Raw genomic sequence first — 19,786 nt, 5'->3', positions numbered from 1 at the left:
CACGCACAGTACATCAGTACTCGCATCCATCCACACTTCCACATACACATAATACATACACACCCGACCGCGACCGCGGTGCGCTGCGTGACTTCTGCTTGAGCGGATACACATGCTTGAGCAATATTCCAACAAACAAGAAACATGCATACCCGTGGCCTGATTACTTCTATTTGAATGGCATGTATCGATTCGTGACGTCACTGTAGATTTGGAGGAGCTGTGGCGAATGCCGCTTGATGCGATCTACCGACGGCTGCGAATAATGGCAAATTGTGAGAATACCTAACCAAGGGAAGAGGCAAGGTCGAATGCCTATTGCCACTTCTGCACTAGCTGGACTTCGTGCTCCGTGATTCGACGGAATGCTAGGCACAAGAGGAATGCTTGGTCGACGCGACCACAAGAAGATTACATAGTCTGGCGCGACCCATATTCTGCATACCACTCGTCCCTATCTCCCCACCAGTGGCAGCGCCAGTCCCTATCTTCTCGCGAGCGCCCTGCTTTGGGAGGTGAGCGTTCCGACTCGCTTGCCAGGAGCCTTCGGGTACCGATAGGTGCCGGAGTTAGCAGGCTGACCCTCTGAGGCTCACCGCTCAGCAAGGTTGCTTGTTGCTGGTGACCACCGCTGCTACGCACGATTACAGTGCAATCCTACGTAGATCTACCAGTGTAATGCAGCTAGCTATCGACTATTGTAGACTATAGTCCACTAGCTAGCTAGAGCTGTATGGCGGGTTTCCCTTGTTCCCAATCCCATGGCACGTACGTACTGCCTCTGCGCTCCGAGGACGAACCAGGACAACGCAGATAATCCCACTAGTTGGTTACTATGCGAACGGTCTGAACGGGTATGCAAACGTCGCGGGTGAAACTTGGCAGGGAGGAGAGTCATTTCCGAGTCCACAGACGAAGCCCACCCTACATACCCCTACCATACTTCTTTTGACTTCAGTTCCTGAGCACTTCTGGAGCCTGGGCTATTTTGCTTGTGTTTTTTTTCTGTCTTCCTGCCATTTATTGCCTTTCCTCCTTTGCCTCTTTCCTTCAATATTCGCCTTTATGTTATTGGGCCTAGTTCCCGTGATAAGTAAAATAAACACAAACAAGCAACAGAATTTGCTCTCAGTGACTCCCATCAAACTGTTCATCTCAACGTACCAGACTGGAAACTCCAAGTCGTGGCACAGAATAAGTTTGTGAATGGTACATGATTGTACGTGTAGTTCTCCACCTGCACAATACGCCAGTTCAAGATCTTGACCAGGGTTTGCACGGCTCCCCGATCTTCACGCCTGTCCTGCAGTCATCAGTGGTCATGCTTCTATGGCTGAGATGCAGGGAACATAATTGTGTAGTTTACATGGGTGCTTAGCTGCATAACAATACAGCAGGAGAAGGAGGGGGGGGGGGGGGCTGATGTGGAGAAGGAGGTCACATGATGCTGATTCTAGCGCTACAGTAGTATTCTAGCGCTACGGCTCATATGATCTGCTAGCAGGTTGCGCAGCCAAAACGTCAGCAACTGCTCTTCTATCCGCTGAGTTTTCGAGATAAAATACCTTGCGGCTAGTGTTGCTGGTCATGGGCGATATCAGGCTCGCCCGTGACGCAGCATAGGCGAGGAGTAGCAGGTTATAGTTCGCTGTTATTTACCATCATTAATTTTCCCAGACGCACAGCGCCGAACAGAGAGTACGCCAGAGCCTCTAGGCCTTGAACAGCTTGTGTAAGTGATTTTGAAACTGAAACCACCGTGGAGTGTCGGAATACACAGCCACGCTGCAGGCGGGCAGGCTGCCACGCTGATCTTTGTCAATTTCTTGCTGTACTACAGCTTTGATTGATTGATTGATTGATTGGTTTTATTTGGATTCGCGAGACCAAACGAGCTTTACTGCCTACCCTCTCTTTACTGCAGGTTTTACATTTTTGTTTCGTCTCCTTCTATGCCCTTCTGCTTTGCATTAATTGCAGCCATTGGATCATAATATTGGGTAGCCCTGCCCCTTTGATATCGATGCCAAATAAGTAGACAAACACAAGATCCTCTCACATCCTAAGCACACTCACAGCTTTCTACTAGGACTGGGCGATCGTTGGCGGGCCAAGATGGCGCTAGATGCAGCGCCAAAGGCTAGGGCTACTCGCTTGCCCTGGCTGGGCAGACTAGCTATGCTCCAGGAAAAACAAGTAACTACTAATTACTTGTCCTGTTAGGACAGACGCTATCCCGGCGCTTCACTGCCAGTAGAAGCACATGTACAGCCATGCACTACCCACGCGTACATGTAGATCTACACGGTCATAGCACTATTGTTAACTTTGTCTTATTATAACCTGGACATGGGTCTCTGTGCTCTATAAATAGTCTTAGAAATTAATGCGTGTGTATCCATGCGGCTTCACTGAGGTCCACAGCCTGAGCTGTCAGACCTTTTCATGGCTCCCTGGACCCTGACGAGTGGTAGTGTCCACCGCCGGTAGGTTTGCAACTGCCACGGCTAGGGCCACACAGCACACACAAACACCCTCACCCGGACTAGTTTAGTGATGGTGCGCAAGCTCGCGGTAACGCCGAGACCACAAGTCGGCGTTGTTGGCTTGCCTCGCCAGCACAGGTTCCATCTTGGAGCCCCTACTCTTCCAAAAAGCCCCTACTCTTCCCATTGTTGCGTTGTCCTGCAGCTTCTATCCCATCTTCTTACGAGTAGGTTGTCTTTTAAAGTAAAACAATTGCAAGATGTTTGAAGGCAGTGTTGGCCAGAAACAGTGACGCTAAAGTCAACAAGACTCTGTCCGGTGAAGTTAGTTCATTGCATGTACTTATGACCCTTCAAGGATTAATATCAGTCATGTTGAATATTGCTGAGTACCATTATAGTGTGACTGTGGTGCCGGTGTCAGCGCCGGCCGGGCACAACGTGCACTTTGTCTTTTGAAACACAGTATAGTATACACTGTGTGGCTGAGTAGCGTTCGGGCAAACATGAAAGAGGACGGAGAAACTTAGTTGGACTCATATCCATGTGTAGCGGTTCACCGGGGTTTACAACGCAGTGTTGTTGATCGTATTGGCTACATAGCAACACACAATCAGCACAATACAATGATACATGTACAGTACATAGTTATTACATGCCCTGGGCCTAGCTGCACCACTTCCGCCCGACAGACAGCCTTGCTAGCACAAATAACTACATCGTTGTAACATTCACTTTAACATTCGCTTTGTGGAAATAATAGCCCTAGCAGACTGAGACGCCATGTTCTAAGCTCTGTCTATGGCATTACGCACACTCTGAAGCTCGGAGATCTACAACAAGGGTTTGTAGAGCCAGCATGCTCCTGCCAATTGCCATGCATGGTTCTTGTTCGTTAGGGCATTCCAAAGGCTATTTCAAGTTAAACTGCAATGACTCTCTCCAGATACACCATCACTGATTTCGTCGTGAACACCGGTGATATGGCAGATACATGTAGGTGGCCGTTTGTCCTCCAAGGCACAAGCACCTGTGACGCACATGCACAAACTTTGCATAGGTGCTTATGGCCATTTGATGACCAGTACGCGGTGTGACCAGTCCATTACCAGTGCTTATTATCATAATTATGATCATGGATGTGTGTGTGTGCGTGTGCGTGTGTGGTGTGTGTGTGTGCGCGCGCTCGCGTGTGTGCGTGTGTGTGGATGTGTGCAAGCCTGCAAGGTAGTACAGTGATATTACACCATTTGCTAGCATGTAAAGCAGCAGTGGTCACCGCGTCTGTGATAGATCTAGTGGAAATGCTGATGGTTCATTATTATCATGGTGTAACACTCACACTAACCGTTACTCCCCCGGCTATGGCTGCGTTCGTTTTTAGCTACCTGGTAGAGTAGAGTAGAGTCACTCTACCGATAGAGGTACAGTCTGTATCGGCTATAGAGTGACCGGATATAAGAATATATCGGCTACAGTGATATTGGTACGAAATATCAAAAGCAAAACGTATTTTGTCCAGTACAAATATCACTATAACCAATATTATCGGATGTAATGATATATCGGATATTATGATGGCAACAAAGAATCAAAACATGCATAACACACTACATTATTATCAGCTATAGTGATAACTTTAAAATACATGTAGCAATAATTTCAAAGGCCCTATTTTTTACTTTCTTCACGTTGCCTATTTTTATAGTGATACATGTACATGTACATAACAGATTTTTTTATGGAAATGCGGGCACTGTCAACTATGCAGCATGCTCATTTGTCAAAACGCCATGCTAGCTGGAAGTATTTCCTTGCCTTTCATGTGTCGATCGAAAAAAGAAAAAAATCGATCGTATCGCATATAGTGATGCATCGGTTATAGTGATAAAATCACGGAAATCAAAAGGGTACGCTATAGCCGATACAGACTGTAGATGGTAGAGGCAAGTGTACGAACGCTGTTCTACCAGATCTAGTAGTTTACACGATGTGTACGTGAAATGTTTCTTTTTTTTATGGAGTTGTGTACAAATCCTCGATCTTGCTGGAAATCCCGTAGCTCTACCAACTTCTACCGGTTTCTACCAACTTTTTCCCGGTAGAGCCGGTAGAGGAAAGTAGAATCTACCCTTTTGAGTAGAATTTTTTTTCAAAAAACGAACACCTCTACCGTAAGAAGTAGTTTCTACCCAAACCTGTAGATCAAAAACGAACGCCCCCTATGACTCGTGAACGGGTAGACTACCGGTCCCATTAACAGTAACACAGTTCTACTGAGCATCCCCAGTCTAAGAATCCCCAGTCTAAGAAACTAACCAACCGACACAGGCATACAGCAGGGCATATCAAGTAGGGCATGTCAATATGCTCGACGTACAGGTGAGTGTACCGGTACACGCGTGTGCATGTGCCGGAGATGGAGTTTTCCAGGTTCCCCACCGCCTCTCCCATGACCCTCAATCGCATTCCCCCGGAGAAAAGTGTGATCATGTTCTTTTCTGATCACCTCTTAGTTCATTCTATCTCTCAGTAGCTGGGGACATTGGTATTCTCTCCTTTGTGACGAACCATCACGTAACACATTCTCCTATTTCGGCGCCAGAGGTGTCAAAACGGTTTACCTAGTCCTTGATATAAACGGACTGTAGCCATGTAGCCGACATGTTGCGACGCCATTTCGATGGCATTCTGGTGCGACGGTGACATCAAGACGCCAGCACACCACCTTCGATGCATACTGGGATGTGGAGGCGTTAATCAGTGCTCTTGTCTGAGCCAATTAGAACAGCAGGCGACGTTTGGAATGGTATAGTCATTACACACTCAGTGCATGTTGTCTGGGGCTTAGACTAGAGCGCTGTGCTGTGCTGTGGTGCATACAATGGAACAGGAACTCAGCCAGTAGTATACAGGAACAAGTGATCTTGTCCTGGCCAGCGGAATCACAATTACACTTCACATAGTACATGTAGTGATGTGTTAATAGAGGCACACGAGTGGATATTCCCATCTCTTCTTCTACCCGGGCCATTTAGTGCGTGTGTGCGCGCGCGCGTGTGTGAATGTGTGTGTGTGCGGGGTGGGGCGTGCGTGCGTTTGGCTGCATCGTTCCAAATCGCTCGGTAGAACTAGTAATACTAATAGGCTAGTTCCTTTTCTTCGTGCCCAGCCAGGGGCAATGATTTCAATGCACTTCATACAACACCGCAAAGTGTACATGGTCACAATGAATGCAGTTGAGTGGGGGCAGGACAGGGCCAGCTATGTTACTTGACCGCATTGGAACACAGGTCGACCATTTCCAGGTCACAAGGTAGTTCATGGTACCAGCGCAGCATTGGCGTCTGGGGGTTATCTACGCTCTCCGATTCTTCCCATTACGCTAACATGAATTCTCCATCACTGAATCAGCGCTGTTATGCGAGAGGTGTGGAGCGTACATGTACAATCATGCACACACGCCCCACGCTATCTGATGTCTCCACGTCTGGTGCTTCCCATGGATTGGTATGTGACTGGATTGATGCTGATGGCGAATGTGGCTACATTTCCTCAGGATTGGCCCAATGACAAGAAAACACACATTCATCGCAGGCCACGATCTGTATAAGGTCGTGGGCGAAACGATCACATGAAAACGCATCACGAACACAATAACGCTGTGAATAAACATACCACGACCTTCCGACCACTTAAAACGGTGAGGAATGATACTGGTCGTAGTAGTCAGATACATTATAAGTATAGGTCATGGTATCACCGGGTACTGTGTTTTGGAGTGGTGCGCCTACAAGATGTGAAAAGACTTTTTCAGCGGGCAACATTCAATCAGTTCGCCTCCCCAGACATTCCAATACCAAACAAGAGATTCAAGCCAGGCGCTGATGCTACAGAGGCGGTAAAACCATCTTGCGGTGGTTACTGAAGAACGGCACATCGTTGAACTTGTGCCAGTTGTGGTAACATTACACCCACTACACGTCCACTACACGTAGTACTAAGCACAGGGCCTAGGGGTGTTTATTGGGGCCGTGTGCGCCTAATTCAAGCGCACAACCACAATCATTCTTTGCGATCATTGGTCCGCGTCGCTGCTCCAATCAGGGACCTGCGTAGACCTACTAACAGAGTGCCGCGATACCTCCGGCTCACCTTTCTCAACAGTAGCCAGGCACAGGGGTCCGATCGGCTGGGCATACGCGCAAGTGTCAGACCATGGAGTTCATCATTCGGCCCGTTCAAAACCTGCTTCAGGAGCATTGCAAGGTGGATCATGGAGAGCAGTTAGGATGTGTCACCGCTCCTACTGACGACCCAGTTAGGTTGTTGTCACTGTCTTGAAAGCAGTAAACTGGCACATCATCATGGCCATTAGTGTTAGTAAGCTTACCCCATGCATCAATCATAAGCAATCATCATGATTGTCAGTGTATGACTGTGTTCCAACCGTCCAGGCTGATCACTCCCCTCATTGTGCCAGTGCCAGTGCTGCCTCCTTTTCGCCCGATATCTTTTGTTGAATTGTGATCTGATGCTGATCATTTGCTCCTTTCGATCACCAGACAGCTATATCTGTTTGGTTTGGGAATGCAAATAAAGAAAGCAATAGCAATTACTTGCAAGGAAGGGAAGAGGGGGTGGGGCAAGCACACATTGGGTTGGGGCCGGGTTACCGTGATTGTGTACGTGTAGGTGTGTGTTGTGTGTGTGTGTGTGTGTGTGTGTGTGTGTGTGTGTGTGTGTGTGTGTGTGTGTGTGTGTGTGTGTGTGTGTGTGTGTGTGTGTGTGTGGTGTGTGTGCGTGTGTGTGGTGTGTATGTGTGTGTGTGTGTTGGTGTGTGTGTGGTGTGTGCATGTGTGTGTGTGTGTGTGTGTGTGTGTGTGTGTGTGTGGCGTGTGTGTGTGGCGTGTGTGTGTGTATGTGCGTGCGTGTGCACGGGTTGTATATTCGTCTGACGTCTTGTAGACACTGTCACACTATTGTATGGCCATGGGATATGGCCAATTCTAAAAGGCGGCGGATGCTCCGATCCCCGAGCCAGTGAGCCAAGCTGCAGCCAATTGAGGAGACATTGAAAACACGTCGACTCTGTTGGTTAGGCCATGTCGCATCGACTTTCAATGTGTGTCCTTGGCACTCCTTGCCCAACTGCAGAAGACTTGGTCACATCATGGGCCCCGAAAGCGGTGGCGGGACAATGTGGTCAACGGCATGAAGAATCGCCAGAGCGTGGACTGGAATGACCTCGCTCAGGATCCCGCAGGGAATGGAAAACAGCATGCAACACCATTCCTTCTCCTGGTCCCATCACCATGGACTGCCTCGCCCCGTACAGGTTCATGCTCCAGTAGCCGCTAGCCATAGGTCTACGCTAGGCCCAGACAGATCCTGCCAGCACATGAGAAAAAAGCCCCGGCATATTCGCCTCAGGCTGATCAGTTTTCAGCTACAAGTATTCACATGGCGGGGGTACGGGGCTGTCTTCAGGTGGATGACTGCGAGTTATGCGTGCATTTTACTTTTCAAATCGCACAGGAGCACAGTGGTAAATATTCGTGAAATGAATTTTGTATTAAGAAGTGCCTGGTCACGTTCCTTCTGCCTTCTAATTCTGGCCGTCACTTATTTTGCAAAAAGGCGAAGCTTTCACTGAGCTAAAATTCAGGAGAAAAATTGCCAAGAACAGAAAAAACGCACTGTCGATGATGAAATCCTCTCAGGTTCAAGAGGCAAATCGAAAAAAAATACACGAAACTAGCTTATTTCCATGGAAACAATTCAAAATAAGTAAAACTATGCAGTGCGTGGATGAGTCACTGACCCAGCCAAGTGCAAGTGGATCAATATTACTTGTACTAGTATTGTTTTATGATGAGATGACATCGGAAGTAGAGGTACACTGGTATGAGCATGACAAGAATATAACCGAGTGTGTGATGGCGAATAGATACACAGTGCTGCCTCCAATTGCTCGCCTCTTGCACAAGGTGTCGCATTATTTCGTGGCGGTCTTGCCCAGCCTTTACTTGACGGTACTTTCTGACCTGAACCTCCGCTGCTGCACTGTCTGCACGGCCCATTGTATGCACTCCAAAGCAGCACGTGCAAGTTGTTCCGACCAAACGTTGGACTGTCGGCATAGCACCAACCCAACCAGGCAGTATGGTTAGCCGAACCGGTGGTGCCGCTGTATCTGCAAACGCATGTCCCCAGACCAGAGTTTACAATCAATGATGACCTATTCTGGAGCACAGTATGCAGAAACAAGCCGGTCAACACAGGCAAGCTACCGGCCATTCCTGAGTCGCACCCGCTGCCAAAGCAAGCTCCTACCAAGGATACGACCGGCGGGGAGACCATCGGAGAGATGTGCGACATTGAAGAGTACGTTGCAACTGAAGAGAACGACTTCAGACCGGCAAGCCCCAGTCGCGTGGTCTGCCAAGCTACCACTGCAGCAAACAGCAACTAGGCAGTGGCAAGGGCGTGCCCGCCTGATGTTGCTGAAAGGCAGCGGTGCTGTGCACAGCGGCAAGCTCTCCCTGGCACACTGTGTCTATGAAGAGTGGCGGACAAGCACGTGGCAAATCACTTGACAGTGTTGTTGAGGTATTGCACATAGAGTGTCGCTGTCTGCGCAGCATCCTCAACCGGGTGCAGGCGCGTGTAGGAGAGAAACTGATTGCGCAAACGCCGCAGCTCCGCCATCGGTAGCTGGCGAACGGAGCGAAACTTCTCGTTTGACGCAGGTACGGGAATACACTCGCCAGGACCACAGGTCTGCTGTGATTTCATTATCGCCTAAGACAAGGGGGACGCAAACAGACAGATACACACACACATACACACATGCGCACGCACATGCGCACACGCACACCCACACACACACACACAGGTGTCCACCCACACAAACCAATACAAATGAATCTAAGATCTCAGAGTACATGTAGCAGATTGTTGATAGCCACTTGCACAATGGGTGCAAATCATTGCTCAACTGTTTCACGGGAAGCTAACCTTTCGGATTTCGAGAAATTCAAAAACAGACGTTGAGTGACCTACTAATGTTTGAGTATATGCAAGTTCGCTGACCGCAAAAGGTTAATGAAAGTATTAGCCGGCCGTTATTAAAACGGCTACTGTAAGAGTTGAATCTCTAGCAGGCCACAACGTATAGCATTTTAACAAGAAAAAATCCACCGTTGACGTAAGAAACGTTACTAGCGCACCATTCCTTCTCTCTTCTGTAGAAAGTTTTGCAAATGTTTATACTTTTGGCTTGTCACACTTCTTACAGTACATGTAAATAATAACATTACTGAGTTCAGAACATACCATGTTGACATCCTGGGTGCAACGGTCCACGTCGTGCAAGAATGTTGCAGATGACACAGGTTGCTGCAGGAAGAAAGAAAAATAAGGTGAGAAGAAAAGGTTCCAGGCAGCTGTGGACATCTTCCGAGTTGAGTGTTCCTCACGGTCAAGTCCCAGCAATGGAGCAGCTACGCAATGTACTGCGCTATACACAGCACCAGGCCCGAAGCCAGCTCCCCAGGGGAGGGGCGGTACGGCCACAGGTTGGCTACAGGGCCGATCATTTCGCCATGCCCAATGCCAGTGTGATGGGAGGATGCATCTCTAGCTCTATGCTGCGTCATATCATATCTGGCTGTTTCAGCTACACACTGACTCCTCTAGCAACACACAGTACAGTGTGTACAGCTAGCACAGTAGTCCTCGTTGCGCAGGAAGAGCAGTAGTGGAAGGAGAGGCTCTAGCGAGGATGGCTTGATACTAGGCAGTAGTACTGTTAAACACGATATTTTCGGTGTAACTTTAATTTCAGTGATTTCGGCAGAGAAAACAAGCACCTAAATTTAGATTACACCTAAAAGGCACCAGAGTATGCACTTTATGTGCAGGGAATGCTGGTCACCTAATTCTAAATTACACCTGAAACCTGGCAGGTCCCTGACACCGAAATTTTAATATACCTAAAATTACATGTTTTACAGTACTTTCACATACACTCATACCGCGTTTATCCGGGCGGTCCGCGACCGGGCACTGCCCGAAACTTTGAAATAAAGGCAATAGATATGGCATATGGCATCACTATTTCCACAACAAGTGACAAAAGAGTAGTGATATTTCCATTGCAGCTCGCCCAAAGAGTGCCCGGGAGACCGAAGTGCCCGTAATTTTGGGGTGCGGATAACCGAGGTGTGAGTGTGACTATAATGGTACACTGGGCCCTTCAAGAAAGTTGAAATTGGTGGCGTCGGCCCTGAACACAGTACTATTCCTACTGGCATGCAACAAAAGCTCACCGCTTGTGTCGACTGGTTTGGCCGGCGTGCTTTCCGCTCAAAGAGCGCCTCCGAGATCTCATCCATAGGAAGAGCATCGTCGCCCTACAAACACACACACACACACACGCACGCAAAAACAAACATGACACATTGCACCGGTGAGGGAAAGCCCAGAAGAGAGCATGACCTAAGGATGAAGAGGCCCAACATATATGCATCTCCAGAGCTGAAAAGAAGAATGTGGGTTGCATGGGACAGGATGGACAGGGACATCATGCAGGCCACACGGGTGTATGCCAAAAAGGGAAGAAAAGAGAAATTCTGCTTTCGATCAGGAACGAATGGCTGGCAATAAGAGCACGGCAAACCTGGTACGAGACTTCATTTCATTGCAACCGTGATTCCATAACGAACAAGTGATTGATATGACGTACGGCCGCTTTGTGACAGCGGCGGACACACGGCAATGGACAGCGCCTTGTCACTTGGCTGCCTTAAGGCCAGGGTCCACCGCGGCTCCGCTGCACGTCATCCGCGGCATGAAACATCATCATTGCAATAGTGACCGCGGCTCGGGCTGGTGCAGCGAGGCCGCAGCTCACCACGAGCTTTCACTACGCTGCTTGATCAAAAATTGTGAGCCTTGGTCGTAGTTCGGCCATTTTCCCGTATTTTGCATTGTTTCATACGCGAGAATTTTAAAATTCAAATTTTAATTCGTTGCACAGGCCAGAACACGGGGATTTTTTTGATGTCGCGCGCGCGCGCGCGCGCAGGCAGGTAAAACATAAAAAAACGTCGAGCACGACCGCGGTACCGCGAATGGCGAGTGTCAGGGGAACCGTGCTGCTCTGCTGCATGCAGCCAAGTGCCGCGGAGCAGCGGAGCCGCAGTGGAACCCGGCCCTTATATCACATGTGCGTGTGGATTATGTAGTTGGCAATGCACAAGAACTCTAAGTGGTGTGGCGTGAACATACCAGTACATGTACATGATCGTTTGAAGGTTGAACAGACATGTAATACTACATGTACTTCGAAGTAAGTTCAATCGCCCAGGCTAGACACTGGAAACAAGTGAAGGTGGCAGTGCAAAGAAAAATAGCCTACGCCCAGCAGCAGCAGCAGCAGCAGCAGACGTACCAGCAGTGAAAAGAGTGGCGAATCCCATCGGTTGCGGCTTTCCGGCTCTTCAAAACGCATCACCAGCTCATCAAAGCTGCCGCAAAGCAACAGAACAGTGGCACAGACCGGGACAGAATAATCATACACGACGTGACGTGCTGTATTGTAACTTGAGAAGTCCCAGTAGGTAACCAACATGACCGTATTGAACATAGCACTAGCTACTGGCTACGATCTACAAGTACAAGTACATTAGAGTGAGAACTCCGTGAATATAGCATGTACAGTGTAACGTAGAACATACAATGTACCTCAAGAGACATGGAAGTCTGTACACCATAGCCGATGCACTGTGTATCCAAGGTCAAATGACTAGAAAGGATACGCAGGGTCCTCAAAAGCACCTTATAAGTTATGGCCAATACAAAGTTTAAAGTAGTATGCTATATCCACTACAAGGGCACTTTATACTAATGTTCCACTGTACATAGATACTGTACCTGACTACCAGCGTGTGTGGTGCGGATTGGGGATTGATTGCAAACTACAGTCGCCGCTCACTCACATCTTATCAGAGTATCTGTCTTCTTCGGGACGCGAGGAGTTCCATTCCCGGCACTGCTCCACCGACGCCATGCAGTAAATCTATCGGCCGTCACAACAGAGACACCGGCGGCAAAATATCAATGCTGCGCACAACTCATTTGTCAATACCGACGAATATCGGTTAACTCAAGAAATCAATCTCTTTGCTTTACAAGGATAAACATGACGGCTATGATCGGTTTGATCGAGGAGTGCTGCATAAGCGGAAATATTCGTCGGGGATTTACTTTCGTCTTGTTCGTCCAAGAAGCTCCCGGACTAAATTAAACTAAAGTCGACATGTCCAGCTTTTCAGTACGTTTGATGATCCCCGGACGAAACTTTCAACCGGAAAAAAACTCCCTTTCTTTGGAGTTGGACGAATTTATTCACAGGCTAAATGTTCTGCTTGTGGAGTATGAGAACCCAAGAATCATACCATTTGGGAGGGCAGACAGAGAAATGTCACCATGGGCAAAACAAATGGCTGCGTGGAATAGACCTTTTGCGCGTTGTACAGATGTACGAAGTTCAGTACTAGGGCGGTGGTGTGTACAGACCCGATTGGGTGTTCATTGTGTGCTATGCATGCGCATTTGACCAAATTTTAGCCTCATAATCAATGGCAAACAATCCCTTTTCCAGCTTCTTCACTTTGGTAAGAACTAATAACTAGCTAGATCTTTATCAGAAAAGGTTTTCGTTTGAAATGCCTTCAGGGCCCATTTCTTAGTGGAAATAGCAGAAAACACAATAGGGTCTTGCACATTCAACACCCATTAGGTTCTACGAGATTTCGTGCATCTGTACAACGCGCAAAAGGCTTATGCTGGGCAGGCATTGCAGTATTTCACCTACATTGTAAGCAGATAGGACTGCACTCATGTGCAGTCTACCAACATGCGCATAAGCACCAACTACGCAATTACAATTCTACACTGTTCAAATCTTTGGCAAAGCACACGACTGTACACGACCTAAGGAACGTACCACACACTGCGTGCTTTTGTGCTGCCTTGCCACGCAGTACAACTCGTAGCGGAATCCTAGTAAACAAGAGTAGAGGGAAAGATAAAATAACAAAATTAGAATGCAAGATGGTGTACAACAATCACTGCCATGTATGGCAAGCAATCGCTGATATGGTGAACACATTTCCAAAGAGCATGTTCCACTATCAGGTAACACGGCCAGACATGACATCTAAAAATGAAAAGTGGGATTGAACGCCGACAGGAGAAGGAGAAAAACAACTTCGGAAACAGTGAAACAAATCAATATGTGGCGGTAAGACCTCATTGCCTGGGCTAAAGATCCTCCTGAGGGAGACGAGCTGGGTAGTCAAGGTCATGAAGCACTATACACCAAACACGAGGACGCTGAAGCCAAATTCTACGTTGATAGTGTCTCACGAATAAGCGAGAACATGTCATGGCTAAACAAGCTTCCTGCTAAGAGGTTCAGAGACAAGATGCACGGAGCTGGGTTCTTTTCCAACATTGAGGAGAGCAATGACTTGAAATGCATGGGAACGATGACGGGCAGTCCCGTTACAATGAGGAACTGGCTGTCCACATCAGAGCGGAGAAAGTCGACTGTGGGAAATTGTGCGAGATCATCAAAGACTGGGGAAGTTAGCTGCACGATTCGAGTAAACGAACAAACTCCTGCCGGTCGCTGGTCAGCTGTGAACGCGCACACAGGTAACGAGGTGCCGTTCAAATACAACAGTCTCTCACTCACCGTGTTGTTATGCCTGTTTGCGCGCATGGAGTGTGTGCATAAGTGCAAGTGTGCGTGCTCAAGCGTGCATGTGTGAGCAGCATGTACTTGCTGACCTTTTATGTAATTGGGCGAATCCACGATCACAACACTGTCCTTGGAAATGTGCCTGCAGTACAAAAGAGATCAGAATCATACAAGAACAGAGCAATGAAACTTTGAAACTTCAGTATAACGTAACTCCAAAAGGCCGTCAAAATCTGTACTTCATAGGTGAGGTATTTTATAACCAAGGTCAAAGGTCAAAGGTCACGGCATACATCAGAAATGGTCCAGGCGGCTATCGACAAGTCTGCTACATCTGTCTTGGGTTTTTCCCGGTGCCGTCAACCTGACTGGTTTTGGGAGGCAGAGTCAACCATCCAGCCATTGCTTGATGATCGGAATCAGTGCTACAACAACTGGCTTTGTAGTGGCCAGAGCCGTGACTGCTCTCAATACACGGCATTTAAGGTACTTCGAAGTAGCTACATAAAAGGCGCGTGCTTCGATATCCTCGGCTAGGGTAGACTGGATCAAAGCAAAGGCACAGGAGGCCACGGAGTCACGATTCAATGGAGCAGTTGTCTGAAAGTGCATCCATGACCTTCAGTCCTGTACCCAAGGCCTCGCCCAGTGCGCACCTCAACCGTGCTGGATGAGGATGATAACATCTGCAGTTCCCCAGAAGAACAGGTGCCACCGGTGGTGGGAGACACTTTGACGGTGTTCTCAACGTTGCAAGTTCCTGGCACCACAATGCCCTGGAGGATATTCCACAGCGACAGGAAGCTGAGCATCTTTCTGAGGCACCGACTATTCGTGAAGTTAGCCGCGCTATCTCCCGGCTACGAAGCGGCAAGTCAGCTGGAGCCCCTGGCATCCTCCCTGAGATGTTGAAGGGTGGTGGCCCTGACCTCACCGCCAGGCTTGTGGAGCTGTTTGGCGATGTGTGGCGTGCTGGGGTGGTTCCGCAGGAGTGGGTGGACGCCACGTTTGTCCCCATCCCAAAGAAACGAATTTATCTCGCTGTGATAATTGGCGGGGTATCTCACTGCTGGACGTTGTGGGCAAGGTTCTGGCGAGCGTCATCCAGACTCGTCTTCAGTCCGTGGCTGCGGATTTTCTCCCAGAATCTCAGTGTGGCTTCAGGCGTGGCCGATCTTGCACAGATATGGTTTTCAGTGTTCGGCAGTTCCTCGAGAATCAAATAGCATTACACTCCTCATCCCGCAGTGCAGTAGAGTATCAATTACCCGAACCATTCGGGGCAAATGCTGTTCAGAAGGGGTTCGGATAAGGAAAAAGTTCGCGTAATAAGAGAGATACAGACACGCATGCAGGGGCTCATACATGCATGTGATACATCAAATCATGGTTTATCATTAAAAAAAATGCGTACAAGATCATCAACTGTACTGGTTAAGTCCTGTGTCATGCATCTTCCGGAAAGAAATCTACTGTGCACAAGTCCAATCGTATTTACATTCGCAAGAAATAAACTTTGGTTTCAGCCAGGAGAATGAATTTGAAGACTCCACTGCAGCTGCATATATGGTTCAATAATACGGTGCTAAAGATACACCTGGCCAAAAGGCGGTGGATACATGCCGGCGCACACAAGCTCTCTAAGGTGCAAAGTTACACTTCACCACCGCCGCTGCCGCCACTACCACCACCACCACGAGCAGCATGGGGCCCAATCAATGCATGGATGATGGTATCTGACATAGCTCGCTGGCACATCAGGTAGCGCTTGGTGCATAGACGATGACACAGCTACGACTTGGCTCGACTGCGACGTACGTTTTGTCCCCGCTGGATTCATAAGGCAATATTCTTCTTGGACGTCTTTGGACAGAGATTGACACTCAGGAGAATGAATTCAAGAACTCCACTGATTTCAGCAAGGCTCCAGGTTTTGGTGACGTCAACCAGCTAAACCATAGGTTGTTCGTTTGTTTAAACAAAACGGCGAGGAGACAATAATTTGATACCCGCAATCAATACGACAAGCTGAATCGACATTTGTGTACACTTTATTCATGCAATGTAAAACAGCACATTGTCTCCACCGTTTTACATTGCATGAATAAAGTATACACAAATGTCGATTCAGCTTGTCTTATTGATTGCGGTTGTTTGTTTGTTGTTCGTTTTTATTTTACTTCACCAGTTTGACTGCAGTATAATGCACAATGCGGTCTATGTGCATGTTATACTAGTCGTATGACCCAAGAAGGTCCGGATTCGTTCATTCAGCCCTCCTACAAAGCACGACCAGAACTTGATGTAAAGGACCATGATGAAGCCACTGTGGCGGCATTCTGTTGGAGACTGTTTGTGGAGCATGCCTCTGGAACTGGCACCCTAGCAAATTCCATGCATTGCAAATGAAAGCCATAGTCTTACCTCTCAGCAGCGGCCTTTAGCGCGCCACGCAGCTCTTTTTCCTTTCGAGAATCTAAAAGCCAAAAAGATAAACACAGAAACACACTTCTTTGATGCACACATAACAACAGTACACTTCCTATGAAACACATCTTGAAAACGCCATGGCAACCATTGGACAGCTAACTGGCAGCACACGTCGAATTGGACAACTAATTGCCTGGGTAACACACACTGGACTGGACAATATTAACCTGGTGATCACCTTGTCACATTCGGGCAGTGGGCACTGCCAGCGTCCAATGTGCATTGTCTCCGCAAGACAATTGCATCGTGTTGAGTGCCCGGCGAGCTACCTCACTACACTAACTCCGGCGAGTTATCACGAACTCCTGGGACACTGGTGGAGCGGTGGCAAGAACCAACTCTGACACGTACCAGTCCTTGTACAATTAACGGGCCGTAATGAATCTACTAATGATGCAAGTAGGCCACCTTATTGTGGAGCTGGTGCAGATTAAATTCTGACGTGCTGCGTCGGACTGGTATGGCCTTTATTCACTGGCATATAAAAGACCGGTTTTGATCATATAAAGTTCGGATGACCAAAAAATCCCAGTCTGGCATGAGGCTTAGGGTGTCGTCGATTGGCGAATCTGGATTGAATGCGAGCAGGCGGTGTGGTCGGAGCAACGCTGGCCCAATCGAACAAAGCGAGGGTGTAGTGCGCAAAATGTATGCATATCGTACAAAGATTCTGTGAAAGCTGTCAAAAAACACCACTAAAGTCCATTTCCACTCCAGGTGTGGGGCCGGTGTGGTCAGATTCCACTCCAAGTACAGTAAAACCTGTAACTTAAGACCACCGTGACTAGCGACCAGCCTGGCACTACCGACCACTTGGCCAGGCACGGACGGTCTCACATTCAAAATGCACTGTGACTAGCGACTACCTGCTGAACGCGACCAGCGACCGCCTTTTCTTGTCCCAAAGACGGTTTTTGACCCGTAACTAGCGACCGCGATGTAGGAAATCAAATGTTGCTCGAAGCTCCTTCTTGACATTTTGCTGATTTTCAATGGTCCTGAATGGAATCTTTCGGTACTACAGCTGAACAAATGAACGCAGGCCATTATGACTGTGGAGTCGGTGTGAACTGCACTACACCTGTCAGAATTTCAAGAGCTGTCAAGAATAAACATGATAGGAAACGTCTTTGAGAGCGCATCGAAAGCGCTCTCTGCTCGATGTTACTACTCGGAGGAGAAACGAAGACTGAGCGGCTCTGTCACCCCAGTCATACAAATGAATCGACGATGGCGTCAAGGAATCCAGAAAAAATAGCAGCACCGCAAGGTCCTGATGCTGAAGGATCGCGTTCGAACAATCGAGAAGTCACAACAAGGATTGTCGGTACGATTGATCGGATGAACAAATTTGAAGCCCAGCGCAAAACGAAACTTCCACAGGGAACGTTTGACTCCTGGCTTCAGAAGTAGCAGCTGAATTTGATGTCTGCAAAAAATTTAATCTTCTGTCTCTCTCTCTCTTTTTTGTCTCTCTCCATCTCTCCGTCTTTCTCTCCAAGTGTTGTTTGATCTGAAATAAGAATGGCATTGCGCAAGTCCTGGGGAATTGTCACGATTAGCTGCATTTTGATATGCATATCATATACTGGGATCCATATAATGGTCGCACGATGCAAACCTCTAACTAAAGACCACCTGCTACTAAAGACCGCTTTTGCTGGCACCAAGGGGTGGTCGGTAGTCACAGGTTTTACTGTATACCTATTCCGGGTTCGACCGGATTCGGCCAAATGATCATGCTCACTCGAAGCACACTTGCTCGGGATTCACCCAATCGATCATGCCCTAATGCTGTAAGGAAGTAAACGCTTGCACCGGCTTAAATTCGCGATTAGCTTGCACAGACCGATTTGCACCACGGAATGTTTGGGATTGGAGTCGATTTCATCTGTTTCATTACTATAGTTCTACACGTTGCGCCGGCTTACTTTTGCGATCTCACACCCGTCGCGAAAATAGAGAACGGTTCCATATCGCAAAGGTTTCCCTGTTTACAGTGCTCCGAATGTCAACTAAAACACAATTATTTGGCCCCAAGGGGGGGGGGGGTGGAGGTGCGGCTTAGACCCCGGGGTGGCTTAGACCCCGGTGCGGCTTAGACCCCGGTGTGGCTTAGACCCCGGTGCGGCTTAGACCCCGGTGCGGCCAACACTCAGGAAAACACGGCATACATTCTTGGTTGCAACAGCGGTTCGTTTCATACGTGAATTGCACGAGATATCAAGCTCGACGCTGATTTTTTGGGCAGCACGGGCGTAGGCATATAGGGAGCCATGATGACTAGTAGATGGCCTGACACCATTTTGGTTTATCTCCTCCAAGCTTGCTGGGGAGCTTCCCTCTACAGTATCAAGCCACGTGCTTTTAACCTAGAATGATGCGGCCGTCAAAACTGACAGCATGCTGCTGCTAATGTTCACTTCCCTGCAGACGAAGTTGTTCAGGACGTTGTCAGGTTGTGCTCAAGCTCAGTACATGTACATGTATCCGGAATACATGCCTAACACTGGACAACTGTCCACTCACACGAACTTCTGATAACAAGGACATTCTCTGGCATTCGTGTCAAGTGTATTACATGTAGTACATGCCTGTATTTGTACACTGATATCATAGATAACATTTCGTCATTGCAGCGCGTTATTTACACTTACGCTACAGTGTGTGAATTCGTGTTCCGCTTACCGGCATAACACTCGTTTCTTTCAACACGGCATTGCAAATCACCAGCTAAGTGCACGGTTTTGCCTGCAGCTTCAAGCTTTTCCCGAATTTCCGTCGCGCGTCTGGTTTTGCCAGAAGAAGGGTAGCCACAGAGCACTATGAGAGGCATCTTCACACTGAAGGTACTGTGCTTTTGCTAGTGTTGTTCTTGAACGGAAATCGACAAGATCATTATTTTGTTTGAACAACGAAAATGGGTCATTCTCCTGTACTGACTCTGTTCTGTTTTGAAACTGCACCACTGCACTGTGTGTGTATGACGTCCTCGCCCAAAACAAAAACTCGACTCTATGACGCATCCATTTTCGTA

The 19,786-nt window shown here is 48.1% G+C and overlaps 1 protein-coding gene across 1 annotated transcript; it reads right to left on the bottom strand.

The window, feature by feature from the left end:
* Positions 1 to 8,039: 8,039 nt before the first annotated feature.
* Positions 8,040 to 19,686, bottom strand: LOC135815915 (protein KTI12 homolog). The gene is made up of 9 exons (XM_065329268.1): positions 19,438 to 19,686; positions 16,684 to 16,735; positions 14,349 to 14,401; positions 13,501 to 13,556; positions 12,491 to 12,570; positions 11,944 to 12,019; positions 10,820 to 10,903; positions 9,825 to 9,887; positions 8,040 to 9,290 (listed from the first exon to the last, which is right to left on the bottom strand). The coding sequence occupies exons 1-9, from the start codon at positions 19,583 to 19,585 to the stop codon at positions 9,078 to 9,080; spliced, it is 825 nt and encodes a 274-aa protein (XP_065185340.1). The 5' UTR covers positions 19,586 to 19,686; the 3' UTR covers positions 8,040 to 9,077.
* Between the last annotated feature and the right edge of the window lie 100 nt (positions 19,687 to 19,786).

The sequence above is a fragment of the Sycon ciliatum genome, chromosome 4 (genome assembly GCF_964019385.1).
Source record: "Sycon ciliatum chromosome 4, ocSycCili1.1, whole genome shotgun sequence".
Lineage (NCBI taxonomy): Eukaryota > Metazoa > Porifera > Calcarea > Leucosolenida > Sycettidae > Sycon > Sycon ciliatum.
The sequence above is the reverse complement of the archived record's forward strand: the minus strand, read 5'-3'. Positions and strand labels throughout refer to the sequence as shown.